Source organism: Mixophyes fleayi, chromosome 8 (genome assembly GCF_038048845.1).
Source record: "Mixophyes fleayi isolate aMixFle1 chromosome 8, aMixFle1.hap1, whole genome shotgun sequence".
Classification (NCBI taxonomy): Eukaryota; Metazoa; Chordata; class Amphibia; order Anura; family Limnodynastidae; genus Mixophyes; species Mixophyes fleayi.
In genome coordinates, this window is record NC_134409.1 from 137,197,640 (window position 1) to 137,224,044 (window position 26,405).

A 26,405-nucleotide genomic window follows, 5' to 3' on the forward strand; every position below is an offset into this window, starting at 1 on the left:
ATCTATCTATCTATCTCATATCTGTCTATCTATCTATCTATCTATTTATATTTATCTATCTATCAAACCTATCTATCACATATCTATCTGTCTGTCTGTCTGTCTATCTATCTATCTTTCTATCTATTGCTTGATCTATTTTTCTCATGATGTGTAGCGTGTGACTATAAAGCAGGGTATGACGTGTAGTGTTATTATAAAGCAGGGTATGACGTGTAGCGTGTGATTATAAAGCAGGGTATGACGTGTAGTGTTATTATAAAGCAGGGTATGATGTGTAGCGTGTGACTATAAAGCAGGGTATGACGTGTAGCGTGTGACTATAAAGCAGGGTATGACGTGTAGTGTTATTATAAAGCAGGGTATGATGTGTAGCGTGTGACTATAAAGCAGGGTATGACGTGTAGCGTGTGACTATAAAGCAGGGTATGACGTGTAGTGTTATTATAAAGCAGGGTATGACGTGTAGCGTGTGACTATAAAGCAGGGTATGACGTGTAGTGTTATTATAAAGCAGGGTATGACGTGTAGTGTTATTATAAAGCAGGGTATGACGTGTAGCGTGTGACTATAAAGCAGGGTATGACGTGTAGTGTTATTATAAAGCAGGGTATGACGTGTAGCGTGTGTCTATAAAGCAGGGTATGACGTGTAGCGTGTGACTATAAAGCAGGGTATGACGTGTAGCGTGTGACTATAAAGCAGGGTATGACGTGTAGCGTGTGACTATAAAGCAGGGTATGATGAGTAGCGTGTGATTATAAAGCAGGGTATGACGTGTAGCGTGTGACTATAAAGCAGGGTATGACATGTAGCGTGTGACTATAAAGCAGGGTATGATGAGTAGCGTGTGACTATAAAGCAGGGTATGATGAGTAGCGTGTGATTATAAAGCAGGGTATGATGAGTAGCGTGTGATTATAAAGCAGGGTATGACGTGTAGCGTGTGACTATAAAGCAGGGTATGACATGTAGCGTGTGACTATAAAGCAGGGTATGATGAGTAGCGTGTGATTATAAAGCAGGGTATGACGTGTAGTGTTATTATAAAGCAGGGTATGACGTGTAGCGTGTGACTATAAAGCAGGGTATGACGTGTAGTGTTATTATAAAGCAGGGTATGACGTGTAGTGTTATTATAAAGCAGGGTATGACGTGTAGCGTGTGACTATAAAGCAGGGTATGACGTGTAGTGTTATTATAAAGCAGGGTATGACGTGTAGCGTGTGACTATAAAGCAGGGTATGACGTGTAGCGTGTGACTATAAAGCAGGGTATGACGTGTAGCGTGTGACTATAAAGCAGGGTATGACGTGTAGCGTGTGACTATAAAGCAGGGTATGACGTGTAGCGTGTGACTATAAAGCAGGGTATGACGTGTAGCGTGTGACTATAAAGCAGGGTATGATGAGTAGCGTGTGATTATAAAGCAGGGTATGACGTGTAGTGTTATTATAAAGCAGGGTATGACGTGTAGCGTGTGACTATAAAGCAGGGTATGACGTGTAGCGTGTGACTATAAAGCAGGGTATGACGTGTAGCGTGTGACTATAAAGCAGGGTATGACGTGTAGCGTGTGACTATAAAGCAGGGTATGATGAGTAGCGTGTTGTACCCCTTTCATATCACCCTGTGATTCAGGCAGTTGTGCTGTAATTGAAATCAGAGATTTCCGGAGCTCAGCCCTGTGCCAGACCACCAATCACACGTCTCTGACACTCTCACTATGTTATAATTGCTTTGTAACAGCACTTTTCTGAACCATATATCATGAGCAGTTAATAGCGTCCTGTGCGGCGGCAGAGAACAAAACAGGAGACTTGGCAGAAACCTGGCACATTCCCGGGAGAGGGCAGATGAGAGGGGGGCGGCTGCCAGCTTGGTACTTTTTTTTTTTTATGGTCCTTTTAAAAATGTACACTTAACCCTTCACACGCAAGGTAATAAAATCTCTACTTCATTAAACACACGGGACCCGATAAATCAGAGAACACAAATTGAACGCAATGAGCGTTTTATTTAACTGGATGGAAATTCCAACGCTGGTACACGGGAGGATCTCCAGAATGACAAGTGAGGCTTTTAGGACAAACGCACTTAAAGGGCGACAGGGTTTGTAACAAGCTGAATAATTACCTTGTGTGGTTTAACATGGGGCGGCCAATGGTGGCTCACGTGGGAGGGACCTTGATAGAATATAGCAGGCTGTACTTCCTGCTTGGCTTCACTTGCAGCACGAGATCCCACCCTCCCATCCCTCAATTTAGTGGGTTTTTTTTTAAAGTGGGGGTAGGAAGGCACTGCGTTCAGCGGCTGATTTATGGGCGCACAGGTAGTTGGTCGTAGGTCACTGCCCCCTTTGAAGCATCAGTAACTCCTTTTGGTCCTTCGGTGAGGAGGGTCCCTGTCCCGCTCGGTGAGGGAGGGCAGCGTGAGTTTTAAGGGGCAGTCACTCTGTCGCCAACTCAGCGCTATGTATGTAGGGATTTGTTCCCCCGTGGTTTGCGGACTCACGGCGGTTTGCGCCAGTCCACTAAGTGATCGTGTGTGATCAGCTCGTGAGCTGTTCCGCAGTGCTCTTTCTCCGCCACCATAGGTTTAGTTAATATAAAATCCTTACAATAAAATTCCTGCCATTTTTTAATAACTTATCCAGGGCTACGCATCTTTATTTGCATGCAAATGTTTAAAGTTTAACGTTGATGTGAAGTTTGTGGGAACATACACAGTGAGCCCTTTAACGTTCCTTTGTGAACACGGCTATAAGTACACTCTGCATTCACGGTACATGCTGTATGCACACATATGTTCAGTAATGCACACGCGACTATCGTCACTATCACTTGGTACTTACATCTGACCTGTAGTTGGTGCTAAAAACACGTCCCTGAGAGATGCCCAGAGCTTTGATTGGATGAGATGAGCGTGCACTCTACCTTGCACCCTCTTACTGTGCATTAATGACATGCGTACGCCCCCTCCTATATGATATCTTACGCAGCCAGAAGTGTACTTTGCGTTCCAAGATGAAATGCATGCACTGGCGCTTAGTCCGTTCCTAGGCACACGCAGAGAAATTTTATGCAAAATACAGCCCGTATTAGGATTCACGCTCCTTAGAGAATGAGGCCCATAACACGTCAGTCATGATAATGTTATTTGCAGAATCACTTACTGTAACTTATACTGGATAATGCGCAATGTACTGTAATTTGGAAGTTTATTAGACGTCACCATTGAGACCTCCAGTAGATTTCCATGAGGGTTTGTCGATGAGCCCAATGCTTGACTGGTCAATATTAGTGAAGCACTCGCTGTGGGCTTCATGTATTGGTGGATAGCATTGTCCGACCTCGAATAAAATGGGCCCACCATCCCTTTTATGGGGTGAGCCTGAAGACCCTCCCCCACCTGAAGGTGCCTTGTTGCTCCAAGGGATGTAGAGTAAATGGACCCTTCCTAGCTGTGGCAAAGGGGGGTGCTGAAGACCCTTCTCCCTTTGGAGGCCATATGTCTATGGAGTTTAGTGAATAATAGAGCCCCCTCTGCATTGACGTTTTGGATAGGGTGATTGAGGTTTGTGCTTTGTGCTTCGATTAAAAAAAATGGTGGCTGGCTTTGCTGTGACTCGTTAATAATCAAGTGGAAATTCAGGGAATATTTGTCTCACCAGGTGCCTCTCTGACCATCTAGTGGATACACATCACACCCCCCCCCCCCCTCCCATTCCTCTTGCGGTTGAAGATGGGAATATTCAAGCTGTGAAAGCAATAACAGCTCTTCAAAGTCCCCCCTGCTATCCATTATAACCCTAACTAATTATAACTTTTCTCCTAAAATACTCATTTATTTCTTAATGACTCATTACCAAGAGGGGACACCAGGTCTGTCTTTATTTGAAATGACACATTGGAATATGCGTTGCGGATAATTTTAGCTTTCCCATACAAATTATATCATTATAGAGCAACAGGGATCACATGGAAAGTAATGGTTGAATCCCGGCTACTCATAGGAAGAGGAAATGAACATTTGAGCTGCATGTCCATAATTTTGCATACTCACAAATGACCCTTTCTGTGGACCTCCAGCACTTGTCATTATCTTCACCAGCCGTATTTCTATAACCTCTGAAATAGTTACATTCCACTAAATACCGGCACATTACGCTTCCCTGAAGACCAGACCCAAATATGTCAGTTGCCTTTCTGTTACAGAGCAGTTTTAGCGGATCTCCTGGAGCGTGTCCGCGTCCTCTCGGGAAACGGGACAGAGAGATTTTCCCTGTATTCTGGCTGTATCCTCAGTAAGTCTGTGAGACACATTTTATCACTTCTTGTCTCATGGAATTGTGCGGTGGATGAAATAAGGGAGAAGCAGCGTCAGATCAGTCTCCCAGAACTAACACTGATTAGGGCAGATCTGTTCTTATCTGTCACAACAAAAATGCCTCTCCTGGCAGCCTGGTGACCTGTGACGGGATAGGCAGGGGGCTGGAAGACCGGGAGCTTTCGGGAACGGTGTCACAGGTCAGAGGCGGAGAGACTGATCATCCCAACTGGGAAACTGTACTGAGATATAGGTACCTATATCTATAACAATATTACACACTAAATACAGATATGGGAACTGTTATCCAGAATACTTGGGATTTGGTGTTTTCCAAAAAAAATCTCTTCCGCATTTTGGAGAACCATGCCTAATATAAACTAAATTACATTTAAAACAGTTCTGTTCTCCTGTCTTTTCCCTTCATCATTATGATAAGTACCATTGCTCCACACAGTAACTGCAGGGGCAGGCACTATTTGATCATATCTGTGTGTATGTCAGTCCCCTTCTCATTATCTTGTATAGCAGAGCTCCTCGTAGTGACTAGAGGCGAAGGTTATTGATCACGTCTGTGTGTATGACATTCTGTTATCTAATTACCTTGTGTAGCAGTGCTCCTCATAGTGACTGTAGGAGGAGGAGCTCGGTGATCACTTCTATGTGTGTGACCTTCACCTCCTCATTACCTTGTTCTCTCACCATTTAAATTGTACCCATCGCCCACCCACACTTCAGGCAGACATTTTGAACCCTTATTTATGAGCACATAGCTTATCAACTCACTAAACATGTGTGACATCACTATGACATCATCATTACTCATATGATGATGTTCAGCTATTATTCTCAGAATATCCACTCTATGTATTTCTGGCTGCTCTGTATTCTATGTTTCTATAGCTCTTAAAATGCCAACTTTGTCACTAAGGAGTTAATAATGCCATGTGTAGGTACCAGGGACACAAGGGGTCCTTTGCTAACGTTATATTTAGGTGCAAAATTTGTACTAAACATCAGCAATCAATTAGACTCACAGGTCTAGACTAACCTGTAGCCAATCAGAGCATTAGGACATTCCCAGGACTGGACTAACCTGTAGCCAATCAGAGCATTAGAACATTCACAGAACTAGACAAACCAGTAGCCAATCAGAGCATTAGAACATTCACAGGACTAGAACAACCTCTAGCCAATCAGAACATCAGAACATTCACAGGACTAGACCAACCTGCAGCCAATCAGAGCATTAGAACATTCATAGGACTAGAAAAACCTGTGTCCAACCAGAGCATTAGAACATTCACTGGACTAGACCAACCTGTAGCCAATCAGAGCATTAGAACACTCACTGGACTAGACCAACCTGTAGCCAATCAGAGCATTAGAACGTTCACAGGGCTAGACCAACCTGTAGCCAATCAGAGCATTAGAGCGTTCACAGGGCTAGACCAACCTGTAGCCAATCAGAGCATTAGAACGTTCACAGGGCTAGACCAACCTGTAGCCAATCAGAGCATTAGAACATTCACAGGACTAGACCAAGCTGTAGCCAATCAGAGCATTAGAACATTCACAGGACTAGAACAACCTCTAGCCAATCAGAACATTCACAGGACTAGCCCAACCTGCAGCCAATCCGAGCATTAGAACATTCATAGGACTAGAAAAACCTGTGGCCAATCAGAGCATTAGAACATTCACTGGACTAGACCAACCTGTAGCCAATCAGAGCATTAGAACATTCACTGGACTAGACCAACCTGTAGCCAATCAGAGCATTAGAACGTTCACAGGGCTAGACCAACCTGTAGCCAATCAGAGCATTAGTACATTCACAGAACTAGACAAACCAGTAGCCAATCAGAGCATTAGAACATTCACAGGACTAGACCAAGCTGTAGCCAATCAGAGCATTAGAACATTCACAGGACTAGACCAAGCTGTAGCCAATCAGAGCATTAGAACATTCACAGGACTAGACAGGGCACTGTGTGGCAAAATAGGCTTAAATGGAGTCTGCCCTGGGTGAGGAGTATTGTTGCACTTTATTAAATGACCCTGACTATGTACAGCACCCAGGAGATTCCTTTATCAACAACATTTCTATTAGAAATTGTCCATTATTTAAGATGTTAATGTGATGGCTCCTCGCTCACAGATTGATAAATATATAATTGAATGTGAGTGGAAAGGCAGCGCCAGATATTTCTAACACAGGGAGGGGGGGGGGGAGAGCATCTGTGTAAATACCGGAGGAGATAAAAGAATCTCATAACCAGTGAAAATTTGGAAATCAACGAAAAGGTCTAAATCAGTCAGTTAATGCATGATTGCTTCTTTTGTCATGTATATGTCATTTTAATCCCTTTTCCTGAACTGGGGATTTATACACAAATTCAATTTCCTAAGTCCATAAACTCTGTATAGGAAACGCAATCTCTTTGACTCCGAGGGAATTTGCGGCCATCAGACTGACGACCAATCAGGCAGCTTTGACAGACGCTCCGTATCTTCAATCTTTTGTAACCAGTTTTTTTTTGTTTTTTTTAAAGTATAGATGACAAGTTTGGTGCAGAGCAGACTTTATTGTTCCAGTTTATGTTCCACAAATCTCATTTTGTTCTCTTCCATTTTATTGGTTTTGCAGCTCAGTAATTGAAAAATTCTTAGTCGGTACATAAAGAAAATTTGGTGGGGGAGATGCTGGGAATCAAGCAATGTTATTGGATGGAACTGATATTATTACTATGCGGTTCACACTGTACCGTTCCTAATCATTGGGGCATTAATGTTCTGTTGTTTATTACTACCACTGGTGCATTAATGCTGATCTGTAATCTATCTCTCTCTACTGGTATTTTTCCCTCACTATTCAAGCATGCAGTGATTACTCCCATTTTAAAAAAACAAAATTCTAACCCTAACTCTCTCGCAAATTACTGCCCCATCTCCCAGCTCCCATGCCCCTCCAAGCTTCTTGAGAGAAATGCCTACACTCGCCTCACACACTTTCTTACAGCAAACAACCTATTGGATCCTCTTCAGTCAGGCTTTCACTCTCAACACTCCACAGAGACTGCGCTGACCAAAGTTGTCAATGATCTGATCACAGCAAAAAGTAATAACCAATACTCTCTTCTAATTCTCCTGGATCTCTCTGCTGCATTTGACACTGTTGACCACTCTCTCCTCATACAGACGCTACAATCCCTACGTCTTGAAGGCACTGTCCTATCCTGGTTCTCATCCTATCTATCTAATCGATCTTTCAGTGTTAATTTCTCTGGATCCACCTCTGCTCCACTTCCTTTATCAGTTGGAGACCACAAGGCTCAGTCCTAGGTCCTCTGCTATTCTCTATCTACACCACTTCTCTTGGAAAACTAATAAGCTCCTTTGAATTTCAGTATCATCTCTATGTGGATGATACACAAATCTATCTATCCTCTCCTGATCTCTCGACATCTGTGTTGTCTCGCGTTACCAGTGGCGGATCCAGGGGGGGGGGGGGGGGGGGCACAGAGGGAGAGCAGGAAAATAAATCATTGTCTTTAATAAAAGTTGTCGAGTATAGAAAAATAATTTAATTTCTTAGCAAAATGTTGGATTTCTTGCATTAGGAATAGCAGCATCTGATTTGACTGCAAATATCCCCTCCGTGGTAAAAACACGTAACTGAACTCACTATATAACTAACTAACTAACTAACTATATAAACTGTCCCAAAACATTGAATATTTTTAAACAGACAGGATTGGCTGTGGATGCGAGTTTCTTTTGTTATATACAAAGGTTGATAAAAATATACATTTATAGGACTGAATTGGGAGTAAATCCAACTACTGGGAGGAAACCATTTTATGCTGCAGGGGGGGCAATTTTGAAATGCACAAACTAATTCAGAGTGGTAGAAGGGTGACAATCTAGCCCAGTACTAAAATATGGTATAAAAGTTGAGGTGGCCGGTATTTTTGGTCAGCATGTATAAGGATGCAGTATTTGGTCTGAGTGCAAAACTGAAGATTGCATTTGCACCCCTTGCAGTGCAACATGCTTTGCCCAAGTGCAAAAATGCACCTTGCGCTAAATCAGCCCCTATGGGCTGGTGGTATAATCCTGGCCTACAAAGTTACAATGGTGTATCAATTCTAGAAGCTCTCTGTTGTATGTGTGCCTCATATTATCATAATGATCCTAGTGTATTGATACACTGTTTTGTCATAAATATTGGCTCAGCCAAGAGAAATGTCTGCCTCCGCTGTATGTAGATGACCGGTCCACTTAAAATGCTCAGAGCTTTCCAAGAGTCCAATGAACTTATCCTCTGCACTCTCTCCATTGAACTTACTCTCTCCATTGAACTTGTTCTCTTAGCAAGTTCAATCCCCAATGACCCTATCAAATCTTCATCATCATCACCATTTATTTATATAGTGCCACTAATTCCACAGCGCTGTACAGAGAACTCACTCACATCAGTCCCTGCCCGATTGGGGCTTACAGTCTAAATTCCCTAACACACACACACACACACAGACAGAGACTAGGGTCAATTAGTTAGCAGCCAATTAACTTACCAGTATGTTTTTGGAGTGTAGGAGGAAACTGGAGCACCCGGAGGAAACCTACGCAAACATGGGGAGAACATACGAACACCTCACAGATAAGGCCATAATCGGGAATTGAACCGATGACCCCAGTGCTGTAAGGCAGAAGTGCTAATCACTGAGCCACCGTGCTGCCTGTGATCAAACATGAGGTGTAGTCAGCAGTAGATTATCAGTTAAGATTAAGACTAAACATGTTGGGTCTGAGTCATTAAGGAGAGTAAAGCAAAAAAAAAAAAAAGAGTAACTTTGCACATTGGCAAAACCATGTTGCATTGGAGTGGGAGGTAAATTTAAAATGTGGGGACGGATTTATAGTTGGGGCAGGGCATTATCCTTGATCATCATAGATTTCAGTGTACAAATAAAGCTATCAAGTATTTGTACATGACAAAACAGCCAGTATGTTCCTTACAATCAAAATAATAAACTAATTTGCACCCTTTGCATTGCAACATGGGTTGCCCAGGAGCAAACTTACTCCTTTTTTTTCTTTGCTCTCCTTAATGACTCCCGCCTGTTAAAACAATGTTATGACTATTATATTTCACTTGTAACTAGTAAGTAAACTAGTTCCTGTCTTGTTGTGAATTGCGCAATTTTGACCCCACAGCGCAGTCAGGCGATTGTGGCGTAGAGACACATGGAGGGCGGGGTCACAATGATGTCATTTGCATCAACGCGCACCCCCTGCACTCGCCCCATTACCCCTCCTTAGGGAGAGTTTCATATTTGACAAGTATATATTTACTTAGGTAACTATGATGCAAATCTGGAGTAATCCATTTAACCTTTCAGCCTTAAGTTTAGACATAAAACAATTATAATGGTACAAACTGCTGTCATGATTGAAATGTGAAGTAGCGCCCTTCCTTAATTACGTTATATATTTGTACCGAAAATATATTTTTTTTTTAGTATAACTAAACCTCAAAGTGATTTTATATGCAGAAGTTCCTATTAATATTGATACCAAAAATAATTCCGATGTTCTGTAGTGTGAACATCAGATTTATAATTATGTCATTTTGTGGGTTGTAATTATGTAAATGTCTTCTTTGTATTTAAATAATTTTGCATTTATATAATTGCGGCATTTATGTATTTACGTTATTTTGTCATTTTAACCCACCATGTGCCGCGCTGCGGAACCCTCGCGGCTCCTCAACAATAAAATATTATAACAATAACATGCGCGTACCTGGATGTAATGCCATTGAAAACACGAATACGGCATTTGATAATTACTACATCTACAATCAGCTAGTTATCAGTCTTAAAAAAGATGCTTATAATATCTTCAGCATTGTCACTGTATGGAAACATTTACACGTATCAGTATCTGCGAATGTTACAAGGTCCTTTCAATGGTAGAGCAATTTATACGAGCTTGTTGTGTAATAATTCCTCCATCAGAATCTAAAACCGATGTTGTCATCTCCTACACGAACTGCTGAGCCTCCCGGGGGCATTACCCAACCTCCTGGGATGGTGCAAATTGCTATCTATTAGTTGCACAGTCATTAGTTACACCTCAGGTATAGATAAGTTGGCAAGGAACAGTCTTTGCCTTGGAAACGCAACTTATTGATCAAGATAACGGCCTTGAGCTGGAAAGCAAATAGGAATATAATGATGGAGGTCCATATTGTTTTGTTTTTTTCAAAGCCTCCTCTGATCACCGTAAAACAGATATTGTGGGACTTCAATTACCAGCACACCCCACAAGACAGAGCTATGCTGTGATAGCGAAGCTGCTGCAGGCGGTCTATCTCTGTCGTAGAGTGTACTACGTCAGTAAGCTATAAACCTTATTGCCCACATCAGTGGCTGAAGTGGAAATTTAGACGTGGCGGTATGGAAAATGTAATGGGAATGTAAGTGAATGGAATTTGATAGTAGTTCAATTAAAGCAGTAGGAACAATGGCGGTATGGCGTAACACAGTATAACAGTCCACTTCATCCACTGGTCCAAATGATCATCATCATCACCGTTATATTGGGCCTATACTGACAGATTTGGGGCTATCACTTTGCCAAGAATGTTATATCTTTACAGCAACTGATATATTAAATTTCATATTCAAGTTCAACAATCAATAAAGGACCCATTTTGATTTTTGGATGTTAATGTTAAGTACATTTTGGCTTGTTTACCTAAAAGGGTTGGGAGCTTCATTCTTGTTAATTTGACCCTTCCATCTGTACCACAACTGCCTACTGTTCCGAAATGTCCAAGAGACTCCCAAATTTTAAGGGACTCCACGGGAGAGTAGACCCCCCCCCCCCACCACACACACACACACACATCTCGGATTTCCCCCCACTGCACAATAATGCAATTGCGCTATTGCACCCCAGGGGCGTCAATATTGACGCAAATCACATCATCATACCCCCTGCACTTGCTCTCCGACCTCCCCTTTTGGGAACTCCCAGCAGGATGGTCCAGAAAGTAGGGAAGTACAATCTGTACACTATATAAATATTTAGATCCGTTGTGTGTTGTATCTGTTATACACATTCCTACTCTCACACTTGGGGAAAGGTTATAGCATAACCCCAGCTGTCCCTGCCAGAGAGAGGGGAAATAATACATTTAAGGGAAGTGTGGCCATCAGCCTAAACGCAGTTAAAATCACGTGGGTGAGTGATTAGGTGTTTAGCCTATGGGCTGCTTCTATCTGTTAACCAATAAGGCAGAGGAGGGGGGTGGTCTGGTTTTATATAGGTGAAAGTTCTCCACCATTTCCCCCTCTCTGCTTCCGGATTCCTCCCGCCTACCCAGCAATTATTGGGTTTTGTATATTTGGTTTCTTTTAGGTGGGAGAGCAGTGCAGTCTGTAAGTTTGCATATGGTGCTTGGGTTATCTCGTCATAGGTCACTACTCCCCCTTTGGATTGTGCTGTCATCACGTGTGTTGGGTCCAGTGAATGGGACTCTGGGCCAGTATGTTTAAGGTTTTACTGGCGGTTAAAAGGGGGGTGTAGTCTTGCCGTTGGACAGATATTTCGCACCGGCCAATAGATAAGGTATGATCCTGGGTTGGTGGTACAATGGTCTGACCTTTCCACCGTTATTGGTTTTGTGTTTGCTGACTGCCCTGCTCTCGTCCGCCTTTCAGCCCCTTTAGTTTTAATATTAGTCATTTAATAAATAATATTTTATTCCAACGTTAATCTGGTGTCTGTGTCTTTATTGGTTTTATGTAGGGTATCATGGTAAACACTAAGAACTTCCACACTGTGCATTTTACACCTCTTGATAGGCTGCACCTCAGCAACAGTTGTCTATAGCGAACCTGCCTCTGTGGAACCTGCAAGGATTCTGGAAAGTGTTAAACTCCCACTGGCTGAGAATGAATATCAGGGAAAGGCAGCGATTTATCAATAAGTGAGAAGCTGTAATGGATCAGCGGCCGGTGGGCGGGGACAAATTAACGGTATTTTCTCTGCTCCTCAGACCACAGGGATAGGACTTATTGTTTGAAACTCAGTGTGTAGTGATTAATGGGCTGAGGTTTACTGGCTGCGAGATAGTGCAGAGAACCGGGAACATGAGGGAGAGAGGGGGGGAGATGAGAGAGAATGAATGAATCAGATGGAGTCTGACCATTGGCAGCCTCTAAATAGGTAAAGGGAAAGAAAAGAGGACAGGAGAGATGTGATTAGAGAAAGGAAGAGATGAGAAGAGAGAGAGAGGGAGAGAGAATGGGAAAGAGTGATAGGGAGAAAGAGAGGGGCAAGGGGGGGGGGTGGTAGAGAGGAGAGAGGAATTAAACAAGAGGTGAGAAAATAAGGGTGAGAGAGAGAAAGAGGGAGAGAAAATGGGTGAGGGTGGTAGGGAGAAACAGAGAAAGAGAGGGGCAAGGGGGGTGGTAGAGAGAAGAGAGGGATTAAACAAGAGGTAAGAAAATAGGGGTGAGAGAGAGAAAGAGGGAGAGATGGGGAGAGAGAAAGAGGGAGAGAAAATGGGTGTGAATGGTAGGGAGAAAAAGAGAGAGGGGGACGAAGAGGGGAATGGGAGAGAGAAGAGAGAGTGATTAAACAAGGGGTGAGAAAATAAGGGGCGAGATATATAAAATGGGAGAAGGTGGAGAGAGAGAATAACAGAGGGGAGAGAGAGGGAGAATAGGAGAGAAAAATAACGAAAAAGGAAGAAAGAATGGAGAGAGAGAGAGAGAGAGAGAGAGAGAGAGAGAGAGAGAGAGAGAGAGAGAGAGAGAGAGAGAGAGAGAGAGCGATAAGGAGAGATGGGAAAGAGATAGAGAATGTGAGACACAGAGGAGAGAGGGAGAATAAGATGAGGAAGAGAGAATGAAAGGGATAGAAAGAGAAAGAGGGAGGAAGAGTGTGAGAGAGAGGGGGAAGGAGAGTCAGGGAAGAGAGGAAGAGTATTGGACACAGAGGGGAAGAGGAAGAGAGATGAGAAAGAAAGAAGATGTAAAGGACTGATAGGGAAGAGCCAGAGAGGGATTAATGGACAGAGGGAAGAGAAGGGGAGAGAGTGTGAGCATGAGAGAGACTGAAGACAGAAGAGATGGGGGAGAGAGAATATAAGGAGAGAGATGTGGAAGCAGAAGAACTGACAGAGGAAGTCCACCCCCAGCTGTTGTAGAACTACAAATACCAAGTGACATTCTGCACCTTACAGTGCTGGAGAGCCACAGGTACCCTACCTGTTCTACCCTGATACTTAACCACAAGGCCAACTGACTCATTGTGACTTCCTACATCCCTGTGATTATCTGATACAAAGTAGCAGGTTTATTATAAGACCTGGCAGGTCACACGGTCTTTTATATCAAATAATTGTCTGAATTCTATTCAGCCAGACCTGAGACTACACCCGGCCGATATAAATGACGGAGGAGGAAAAGATCACTCTGATTACATTGATTACTTTGCGAGTTTGAAGAGCAGCTGAACAGTTCCCAGTGCGTTAAACCATAACCCTTGATTGCATCGGGTCTATAGAGGCGACTACATGGACTGGGTGTGGGAGAATTCCTTAGATTAAGTGGATAATGGCTGAGAAGTGCGTGGAGGGTGTTGGAATACATTATTTTACACATTTTCTGTAAATAGCCAACCAGGTGTGATGTATCAGCCATCTGCTCCCTCTGGCTGCTATTGTCGCAACTGTTAATTTACTGCGCCAACATCCACAACGTGCGCTTTGTAAAAGCGTAAGAGACCTTCGCTTCTTCTTCAAAGGCTATCCCAAAAACCCACCTCATTACACAGCTTTACACATCTAATCATGTACCTGTACACACCAACGTACACCTCAAATAAACTAATTAATGAGCTTGTCTGAAAACTGAGGCTTTGTATGCATTAATCGTTCACTGCAGAAATAAACTGCTTTATGCATCTAATAAACACATTCATCAGGTGGGAGGGGGCAGTTGTGGCTACAGACTGCCCCCATTCACTTGTACAATAAGAATTTAGTCTAATAAAAAAACAAGTGTCTTAGATACACAAGCAAAGCCTCATATACACATATACACGAATCCACTGACAGACTGTTGTGTATATGTGGGATTACACAGCGGGAGAGAACTTGTTAGAACGAGGATTGTGTGGGAACAGACAGCAGTTACTGCAAACTGTACTATATATATATATTGAGTGTGTCTGGATGGCAATTTACAGTCAGCGTGTGTGTGTGTTTGTGAAGAGGGTCTGTGTATAGTGTAACTGCTCATGAATTTCACAGATATAGGGAAGAATCCACTGTGCAACAGTGTTTCTGTCAGATGAAGTGGTCAGATATATGCATTAAGTTTCTGTGCCGTGGAAAATGGAATAGCTGGAGGGGAAAATATAGAACTGTATATCTACAAGTGCAAAGACATTTGTATAAGTGTTTACAAACATGCACTATGGGATGCAGTACATATATTATCTGTGGGTAGGCAGGGATGGAACAGGAGTTGCAGGGGAGGGTGGAAAATAGATGTTGCACAAATATATATATATATATATATATATATATATATATATATATATATATATATATATACAATGTATAAAGCTGACTGTGCTCCCCATTCATTATTGTTCCATCACCTTATTTCCACAGATCTTCTCAGCTGTGTGTTAGGAGCAGGTGTTATGCTGTAAATAGCACCAGCTACGAAAATAGAAGCTGGTTATTGTAGCTTGGTCTATCAGCTAGCAGCGATATAACAGGTAAGGCGCACTAACCACACAGCCGCAGCTACTCAATCTTCCTGAACTTCAGCACCACGCACAGTCCCCTCTCTATCACTCGCCTGGGGCAGAGGTTAACTTCATTTTAAGGGAGGAGGATGATGTCAATTTCTTATGAGGCTGCTGAGTAATTTTACAAGGTATATATTAAACTGGGAAGAGCTTGCATAAGAGGCTGTGTTATGTAGGGCGCAGATCATTGCTGTAACTCATTCCTTCTGCATGGCAAAATACATTCCTTTCCTGGGACCTGCCAGTCACCCAATTTTAACACTTGTGTTGGACTGCAAGTGTCCTCTAAGGTACTGATCCAAATTGCTTTAAATGATAAGCAGAGAAACCCCTCCTATAAATAAGATCGTGCGCCTACTCATTAACACGTTGTTATCCAAATAAGTCCATAGGAATTTAGACCAGACTGGGTAATGTTTTCTCTGCTACTTGCAGCCAGGGAAGAGGCAGTTGGCTGAGGAATGCAGATAGATAGGAATAAAGCCGATAAGAGTCAACCAACGTCAGCAGAATATAAACTGATCCCTTTTTTTCTGCTCTTAAAATCCGTGCTCGCAAAACAGCGCAAATACCTATGAGAGAAGCGCAAATACCTATGAGAGAAGCGCAAATACCTATTAGAAGAAAGCGTCTATTGTCAGTGAAATATGCGATGGGCGCTCATACATTCCCATATACCAATACAATATACACCCACTACACACACCAACCCACTCACATCCACTCAGCAGATGGCCCCAACGGCTCCCACACACTAGCAGCAAGATATGGACAGAGGAGGATGAGCAATGGACAGTGATTAGCAATAAAAAAAAAAGAGGAATTTCACTAGGACCAACCATCTACTGGATAGAACAGTAACATAGGGTGGGACGATGCATTGATGTGATACATTTATGGTTGCACATTTGCACATTAACAATTATGAATTATTGTCAGCTGTGCCCCCCCCCCCCTCACACACATTTGCTGAATTCCTTAAGCAGCCTGAAGAGCCTTCCAAACCAAGACAACCTGGGATGTCCACAGTGCGCTGCAGGAGAACCTTGTACAATCGGAACAACAGAACCATATCTACTGCTCTGTATCGTTCACCAGAAGGCCGTCTACTATGTCTCAATACGTAACTCCATAAAAATTGCAGTAAAAAAAGGGAGATGTATAAAAAGAGGATGGGTGCACGGTGGAGGAGGGTGCACTAGTGAGAGGGAATGACAGGATAATAGATATACAACTATAGAAGTGGGATATAGAGGGAATTATATAGAGACAGAGGTAGGGAGAGGCAGGGATGAGGAGAGAGAGAGATAATGAGAGTAGGAGAGAGAGAGTGTCAAACATCTGAATACAGAATAAGAAGAAAATATCAGATAAACTGCTAGAAAACAACCTAAACTGGAAGATAATGAACAAACAACAAGAAGAAACCCATCGACCACTAGAAAAAAAAGCAACATGTGAACGAGGTATTGATTGCACTGCTATCTATGGAGATCACACCACATGCTTGCAAATTACAGGTGGACCCTGGCCAGTGGCTCCTACCTGAAAGAGTCGCAGGATATTGGCCACCATTATGGACACAGAACTTTCAGAAGCCCCAATGACTCCGACCACTTTCTCCGGTCTGACATAGACTGGAGGTTCCCCGTTGGTGCAGCGAGCATCAGATGCATCCTTCTGGATTAGAGCCTGGACAAAGGTCAGAGACTGCTCCAGCGCATAGGTGTCCCTGGAGCAGGTGTCCAAGATCCGAGCCCCCAAAGTGATGTTTGGCAGAAGCTCCGGGTCACTGTTGATCTGATCAATGGCATATAGCATGGCTTCCAGCCTGTGGATCCCGTTCTGTTTCCTGATGTCCCCGCATGGCATTCCTGCAAGACCCCTGGCATGCACAGGGAAGAGTCCCCCCAAAGTGATATCTCCTTCAAGTCTGATAGAATGAGGTGCATAGGGCTCCTGCCCAGATACCACAACTACACCAACCCAACAGCCCAACCAGTAAGATAATTGGAGCAGGTGTACAAGCCAAGCGCCCCCCGGAGTCAGCATGGCTGCCCCTTGAGGGGAGGGGATGTCCTCCTTTCAGGGAGGTGGTCTGCCAGCTGCGAGGGTCTCCAGTCAGTAGAAGATGAGCTTCTTCCTCACGTACCGCTGCTGCCACTGACAGCTCAGTGGTCGCCTCTGCACATCCAGCGCTTTAAAGCAGCCTTTATGGGCTCGGTCCGCCCACCCTCCTCATGTCATCACGCAGCCTGCGTGTTATGTCATTTTCTGCACAATTTGGGGGTCTTCTTGAGAGCCCTCCATTCTGACTGTTACCTGTGCGAGTTAATATGAGCAGGGAGCTGTCCACAGTGCTGAAATCACTTCCATCTCTCTCCACAGCACACATAGATGATGGCACAGACAAGCTGCAATGTAAACCTCATCCCTTTGCTGTTGCAATTTTTTTTTTTTTTGCAAAATAAATCTCTCGTGTCTTGTAACTTAGGAACTGTGAAAATAAAATAGCTACAAACAACTTCTAGGAAAAGTGTTTTGCTCAGAATCTAAAGTGTCCTTCTGTGTAGCTTCTACACCAATGTTGTTTATACTGTTGTAGGCTGAGCATTTTAGAAGAGAATGGTTTGTTTTAAAAACAAATAAATCCTTAATTGCAATATTTTGGTCGAAACAGTTGTCACACAATTGTGTTCTCATTCAGAAACAAAGTTTTTATTTTAAAAAAAAATATTTTTTATTATTGCTAATCACCACACAAATATAGTATCAGGTAAACAAATAGTGTATTTGGTCATCTGCAGTTTGTACAATCAAGAAGGTATAGGGATTATTCTATTTTTGCGCTAAAATGCCCTTTGCATTGTACATAATGGGTCATTGAGAATTTGATAACATATTGTAAAATAGCACAAAAATACATTTTCACACAGCAGGTCAAATGCTGCTTTATGGTCCATGTACACAAAAGTCACTGTGCATTTTTTGCAAAAGTGACAAGTCAGATTGTAACACTGTATATCATTACATTTTAACTTTTATTTTTTTGCATTATAAATAGGAAGAAAAAAAATAACAATTCCCAGAGGCGGGATTGGGAGTAAATTAACTAAATGAATCACAGATTAATCCAAAAGAAAATCTCATTTCAAATACAATTATGCCATTGTCTTCACACCAGCATTCCACCATCGTCCAGCTCCGACATCACTTTTTCTCCAAATATACTGTCTCTCTTTTATCTATTATATAACTCAAGGAAGTAGTGGTGTTTCCAGACTGCTTTTATCCCCAGTTTCATGGTTATTGATTTTCAGTTCTTAAATACATTGGCACAAAGGTGGTATCATTATCTGTGTGGTCACAATGCTGCGCAGAGCTTCACCATATCATAAGTGTCTTTGGGTTCACGTTACTCCCAACCCTGACAGCTCATGTTAATATTTCATGTACAGAACAAATTCTCTTTCTGGTGTTTGTGGCAAACTGATTGTGATATAATTCTGAATATAACATAATTTGAAGGGTTGTTCTGATAGTTCACAAACTGCATGTCACAAATTGCACAACACAGCAGCTTGCTGCACAAATCTATACACATTGGTGTAAAACCCATGCGTTGGGTCCAGTACAAATTAGAGATGCTCAGGCTCGGTTTCCCGAGAATTGAACACACCCGAACTTAGCAGATCCGAGTACCAAGCTGAGCCGGCTCAGTACTTTCACGCTCACTCTGAATTGAAAATGATGCAAAACATCATAGTAACTCGTCAGACCTTCGATCTCGCAAGTTTTGGATTCTATAAGTACCGCCCTCCACGGCGATCCAGCGCCATTCCACAGAGGGACAGAGAAGAGGTAGCACAGTTCTTGGCAGTCTCAAGTGCAGTTGGGCAGTGTCATAGGTAGAATAGAAAGAGGAGGGGTAGCAGTGTTCTTCAAAGTCCCCAGTGACATTCAGGAGAGCTCCATTGCTCCATTGCTAATTGTCATTGCTGAAATATAAATAATAGGTCTGGCAGGCTTAGTCTTCTAAATCTGCAGTCTTTGTTTGAAAGTGTATGAAAATAATATTGTGACCTGAGAGGTTGTCAAAATTAACTGCAAATGACTTGAAATTAGTGTTATTGAGGTTAATAATTATGTAGGGGGGGGGGAAGCAAAAATATGGGATTTTAGCAAAAAGAAATTGGGATTTTAGAAAAAAAAATCGGGATCCAAAACCAAAACATGCAAGGGCGGTTTTGCCAAAACCAAAACACGCAGTTAATCCAGATCCAAAACCAAAACCAGAACACGGGTGGCAGTGAACATCTCTACTACAAATATTGCACTGTCACAACAGGTCAAAACAGCAATTGCACTGGGTTACTTGTTGTTTTGACTTTAACCTTTTTCTTGATGGTTGGGGGTTTCCAGCACATTACCCTTGTCCACTAGAGCTTGCAATCAAAGGCAAAAATATATCATCATAGACATGTACGTAGAGCGTTTGTACTTCATTTCATGCAATATAACATCTTAGCACTTATACAAGAAAAGAAAAACAGCCAGACTTTGCACTGTTTTGATTGCATAAAAGTGTGACCACTATATTTATAACTGTGTAAAATGGTTATGCTAAGTATACCTTAAATGTATCACTAATAGTTGCAAGTTATAACAGGAACAGATGAAGGTAGAATAATTACATTATATATGCTAGGAACTAAGACTAGTTATCAGCCTACATTTAAAAGCAAACTGTAGTATAAATATTTATTTTACATTACTATTTATAAACTTTATAAAAACAAATGATAATAAATATTTAACTAAGATTCCAAGCAACTGTTATTTAGGAAAAGTATCAGAACGCCATTGTTCCCCAGGTTCCAGAGCCTGAGATTGGGTGAAGGTTGAATAGATTGAATACTGACCCTATTGGATTGGCCAGTCTGTAAGATGAAAGTATCTGACTACTGTATATGCAATGTATAATAAATTAATGCGCTCAAATTGCCTAGAACAAACCTATAATATAAGTGGAAACTATTTATAGAAATAGATATTTAGCATGAAATAGTGCAGATTAGTAAAAACAGTGAATTTAATTAGTATAAATAAATAAACAGTTCCAGAGAAATAGGAGGAATGAATGATTCCAACGATGATGACATTAGTACATGAACACATGCATGGAATAAAATAGAAATAACAATAGGATTAAAATAAATGAAATAAGAGAATAAAAATACAATAAAATTAAAATAAAAGTAGAAAATCCGGAAAGTGCAAAAATACAGTCCAAATAGAAGCACTCATGAAAGTCCTGGTGGAAAAAAAAACTAAAGAAATGACCTGATAACGCAAAAAGCAATAATCCAAATGGGGGTACAAAAACTGTCCAGATACCTGATGTGTGCTGCGGTTATCCGGCGAATATCACTATAGTAGACAGGATGAAAACAGGAAGGCTAGCGGTGGAGCTCACGGGAACAGATATCAACTGTGTCCCTAGCGATGCTGCAGTGTGATGATGGAGAGCCTGGCGTGCGTTCCACAGTGGAACGCATGGACCGGATATCCTGTGACGTCACAAATGTGGGCGTGTCCCAACGCGTTTCATCTGCAGGAGCAGATTTCTTCAGGGGATGTGGTATGAAGGGAGCATCTAATGTGCTTCCTTATATATTGACAATAAATGATTATTTAATAGAGTGTAATTGATGATTTGTTACTGGGCCTGCATTCATTGTAATAAAATCTTAACGTCAACCAGATCATATGAGTATACAGGTGATAATAAGTCTATCATAACAAGGTGGTAGCTGCAAATATTAAAAATGTAATTACATAACAAAGGTTAATACAAGCCAATTGAAAACCCTAGTATGGATTTGTGTAACAGATTATATTGGTAACATTGAAAAAATAATAAACATATAAAGGCGACCACGACCGTTTGATGTATAATAGTTCTAACATGTAGTAAAACTCCATTTATTTCTGCATAAGCTAAGATGTTTAATTGGACTAATAACAAGTCAGAATTATACTAATCATAATTATAAATGTAGGGCTGATACATACAGGACTGATGCTTTAAAACCTCTATGACTAGCTAGCCTAAATGATGACAATGATAACTACTAGGATAATTGAAATAAATGGATGAACTGATTCTAATAAGTAACTATGTTTATATACATGAGGTTAGACATATCAAAATAAAAAGAATGGCAATATTAGCCATCATTAAACACATAAAGAGGCATCCTTCCAAGGTAAGTATAAATTGTAAAGGATTTCCTACATGATGGTTTAAGGAGATACAACATCATGGTAAGCGAGAGGTGGCGTGTCCTGCTACTATTTGTCACTCTATTGGGATAGATCTACTACATGTCTACTACTGTACTGGATATTCCCGGGAGGTCTCCCATCCCGGTACTAAGCCAGCTCCAACCTGCTTGGCTTCCAAGGTCGACGGAGATTGGGCATCACCAGGGTGGTACTGTATATGACCTGCACTCTCTACATGAAAGGTAATTGCACCCAATGCTATATATTTAATTATAGGTGTTCAATAACTTATGGTAGAATACTAGATCTCCTTAAGTGGGGTTCAACCATCATCCTGATGATCTAGGAGGTCCCTCAATGGCGTCTTACATCTGATATATATATATATATATATATATATATATATATATATACGCACAGTTTTTCTCTAAAAAATCATTTATTGGGCAGATGATGATTTTTGAGCAAAGCAAGAAACAAATTTGCACCTTGGCAAAACCATGTTACATTGGGGGGGAGGTACATTTAAATGTGCAAACAGATTTATTGTATATTTGTATGCAAAAAAATGAACTAATTACCCCCCCCCCCCCCCTCACATTGTGACATGGTTTGCACAAGAGAATATTTACTCCTTTATTTGCCTTCCTCTCCTTAATGACTCAGGCCTATTAAAACAATGTTATATCTATTAAATTTCACCGGTAACTAATAAGTAAAATAGTTCTTGTCTTTTTCTTGCTTTGCTCCTAACTCAGTGTGAGTTGGGCACTAATGACTTTGGTCTACAGACCTGTAAAACATTCATGGGTTCACCGTGCAGCCCCTCCGCAGAGCTGACACCAGATGATGGCCTGGAAGACACATTTGTAAGCAGAGGACGTCAAATCTTGTCTACTTCTTCTGTATTGAAACCCAGGTGTTCCGTTGTCATCAGCCTGACAGGAGGTAACAGCGCAGAGCCAGGATGTGAGATTGATATTATATGAAGCCGCTGTGTGCGGTATAATAACACAGTGTCCACAGACAGCATTTCTCATCATTAGTTTTAGGTGTAATTCTTTTGTCCATTTCCATCCTTTTTTTTGCTTTTTAACAAGTTCCATTCTCGGCTCTCCTGGAAAACTTCTCTCTTCCATTGCACTCATTTGCTGTTTAATAATCAGCTGGTAACACGTTGGTACAGGCTTCACTGCTGTTAGATTGCTTCCCTAAGACATTGCTGGTGAAAGGAGGGGGTCATGGAAACAGATATACATGTATATCGCCTAGAGATGCTCAGGCTCGGTTCCCCGAGAACCGAACATACCCGAACTTAGCAGATCCGAGTACCGACCCGAGCCGGCTCGGTACTGTCGCGCTTTTTTCGGATTTGAACACGATGCAAAACGTCATCGCTAAGTCGTCGGATCTCGGGAGTTTTGGATTCCTTTTTAAGATCCAACATAACGGTGGATGGGAGGGAGGGCGGACCCCCACTTTTCTTTTCTGCCACTGCTGTGTGCCAATGTGCTAGGAACTGCCGTGTGTTTGTGTCATTGCTCTGTCGCTTACCATCCAGCCAGGTCGCTGCAGTATTTGTCCGAAAGTGTATGAAAATAACATTGTGACCTGTGAGGTGGTCTAAATTTGACTGCAAATTACTGGAAATTAGTGTTATTGAGGTTAATAATAATGTAGGAACAAACAAAGAGCAAAATGATGTGATATTAGCATATTTTAAGATTTTTTCTAAAAAATCCAAAACCAAAACACACGAGGGCGGTTTTGCCAAAACCAAAACATGAAGCTAATCCAGATCCAAAACCAAAGCGAAAACCAGTTCACGGGGTCAATGAGCATCTCTAATATCACTATACCCTAAGCAAGAGTATTCACCCCACAATCAAACCCCTTTTATAACACCACTCCCGCTAACAATCGCCTAACGCCACAGAGCTCCACGGGCCTAGCAAATACCTCGTCTCATCTGTATGAAAGGAAAAAATGTTATTATTATCTTTTTATATATATTATGCCAGTATATTCTGCTGTGCTGTACAGCCAGATCATTTTTATTCAGTTCCTGTCCCAATGGAGCTTACAATCTAATTTCCCTACCACAAGCATACAAACTCACCAGGGACAGTGTAGGCAGAAGCCAATTAACCTATCAGTATTTTTTTTGGGATAGAGGATGAAATTGGAGCAAATATGGTGGAACAGGCAGAAACTAATGCAAACTGCCAATCAATGCAAAAGCTCATTGATTTTTTTTTTTTATACCAAGATATTTCTCCAACACATTCACAACAGAAATATTGATGCATATAATATACAATAAAGAGATACAAAAATATATATTTTGAATGCCCAGTGGGAAAAATCTGGGGTGGGTTCTGCAGACAGTACCTATAGGAGTGTAAAGGACAAGTCACACAGGACTTATATGTCTACAAGTTAACCCGTGCATGATACTCATGCATTCTAGTCAAATCAAGCTACTTAAAGTGTTAAAAAGGTTCTTGTCATGCATTTGGGCCTAGCCCAGGCCTCCTCAGGGGAGGAGCGTTACTTCCCGACACAGGCGCCCTTTTTTAACGTGGTTTTGTCCACATGTCACCACCTCATCATTTTTCTCCATCACCTCATCCTTCATCTTCATCGCCACATCCTTCATCAAGCTACTTAAGGTGTTAAAAACTCCCCACTGTCACCCCCGGCAACCACCAACCACTCCCAACTGTCACTTCTCCTTCAAGAAATATATAGGTCAGTGTATAACTCTGCCCAGCAGGTGGCGCTGCAGCTTGTTTTTTTTTTCACACACGCCACTAGGCATTTATATATTAGATAGTATATATGTCTATAGTACTAAGTCATAAGTATAAACAAATATTGTTAGATGTTCTGGTCAAGAGAGCGGCAACTACAGTTTAATGCCAAAAAATGCAAAATCGTTAACTTGGGTCTCATAAAACTAAAGGCTAAATATAGTATTATAGGCACTATAATGGAAACTACTGAGGAGGAAAGGGATCTAGGAGTCACTATTTCAGGTGACATAAAGGCAGGTAAGTAATGTAACACAGCAATGAGGAAGGCAAGTCAGATGCTTGGTTGTATAGGGAGAGGAATCAGTAGCAGAAAGAAAGAAGTAATAATACCACTGTATAGGTCATTGGTGCGGCCTCATCTAGAATACTGTGTTCAGTTCTGGAGGCCGTATCTCCAGAAGGATATAAATACATTACAGACTGTACAAAGAAGGGCAACTAAAATGGTGCATGGTCTACAGCACCTGGAGAGACTAAAAGATCTTAATATATATAGTTTGGAGCAGAGAAGGGAACTGGGGGACATGATAGAAACTTTCACATATATCCAGGGTTATAACAAGGTGCAGGAGGGAAACATTCTACAAAGGAAGAGAAGTATTAGAACACGAGGACATGTACTGACACTGGGGGGGAAGTAGGGTCAGAGGAAATGTGAGGAATAATGACTTCACAGAAAGGGTAGTGGATAAGTGGAATATCCTCCATCAGAGGTGGTAGAGGATAATACAGTAGAGCAGTTTAAACATGCTTGGGATAGACATAAGGATATCTTTACAAGATTAAAACATCAAATAGGGTTTGAGGTTACCATAGGATAAAAATTGGGCAGACTAGATGGGCCAAGTGGTTCTTATCCACCGTCAAATTCTATGTTTCCAGATTTAATACTAGATTTAAAAATGTATTTATTTAATGTTACCTTCAAGAAAAGCTTCATTTTAAGCTGTTTATCAATTCCCTTATCCTCTAATATCCATGGAAAGTCTTTCTTTATTGTCGATGGAGGAGACAGAGTCATCAGACATTCCAGTAAGCGAAAAAACAAGGAACGCTAGAACCACATGTGGTGGAGGTTTATGCTTTAATCATCTGTATCAAACACTGGAGCCACAGACGTTGCTCTGAGTAAATCAGAGCAATGTCAATCTACATTACACGTGTTCAAATGAATTTATTCAGATGGTTCATCCAGGAACCGAATTGGGATCAGGATTGATTCTCATCCCCTCTTAGATTAAATTGGCAGCTGCCTCCTTGCAGGTTTTATTTTGCCTTATTCTGGATCAACACAGCTGGAAATTTGAAATGTTTGAAGTGAATGAATTTGTGACTTTTTAACCTTCACTAAATATGCATCTTGTTCGTATGTTTTTCCGTGTCTCTAGTGTGTGTGCTTTTATCTGTCTGTGGTAGGTGATTAGATTGTCAGCTGTGTGGGGAAGGGACTGGTGTGAATTAATAAAAATTATCTTCTAGTAAAGCACAGTATAATATGTTGCTGCCATATAAATAAAGGATAATCTAATATATAAATGTCTAGTGGCGTCTGTGTGTGTGTGGAAAAAATAAAACCGAGCTGCAGCGCCACCTGCTGGGCAGAGTTATACACTGACCTACTAAATTCTTAGTGTGTGTGGGAAAAAAAATTAAAATAGGGCTGAAATTTGGTAGGGCTCAAACTAATTTTCGTGAGGTAATTTTACCTCATGAACACACATGTGTAGAGGCGTGCGTTAGTGTGTGTGTGTGTGTGTGTGTGTGTGTGTGTGTGGAAAAAACTATTTTCTCAGAAAGGGCTCATCCAATTGACCTGAAATTTGGTATACTGACATTATTTGACAAAAAAATTAGAATAGTCAAGTCAGTTAACTTCCATCATCCCCCCTTCCCCCCGTGGGAGGGGTAGTAAAGGCTAAATTTATTAGTTGAGGGGTCAAACTCATTTTCGTGAGGTAATTTTACCTCATGAACACACATTAAAAAGGCCGCTTGCGTCGGGAAGTAACGCTCTTCCCCTGAGGAGGCCTGGGCTAGGTCCAAATGCATGACAAGAACCTTTTTAAGACCTTAAGTAGCTTGATTTGACTAGAATGCATGAGTATCATGCACGGGTTAACTTGTAAT

At 41.6% G+C, this 26,405-nt stretch overlaps 1 protein-coding gene across 1 annotated transcript in view; it reads right to left on the reverse strand.

Moving 5' to 3' along the window:
- GRM7 (glutamate metabotropic receptor 7) overlaps positions 1-17,482 on the reverse strand; it is a 272,407-nt gene extending 254,925 nt beyond the window's left edge. The window contains exon 1 of the mRNA XM_075183745.1: positions 16,720-17,482. Within this exon, the coding sequence (XP_075039846.1) occupies positions 16,720-17,226 (507 nt within the window). The 5' untranslated portion in view covers positions 17,227-17,482. The remainder of the gene's footprint in view (positions 1-16,719) is intronic.
- Positions 17,483-26,405: the final 8,923 nt, after the last annotated feature.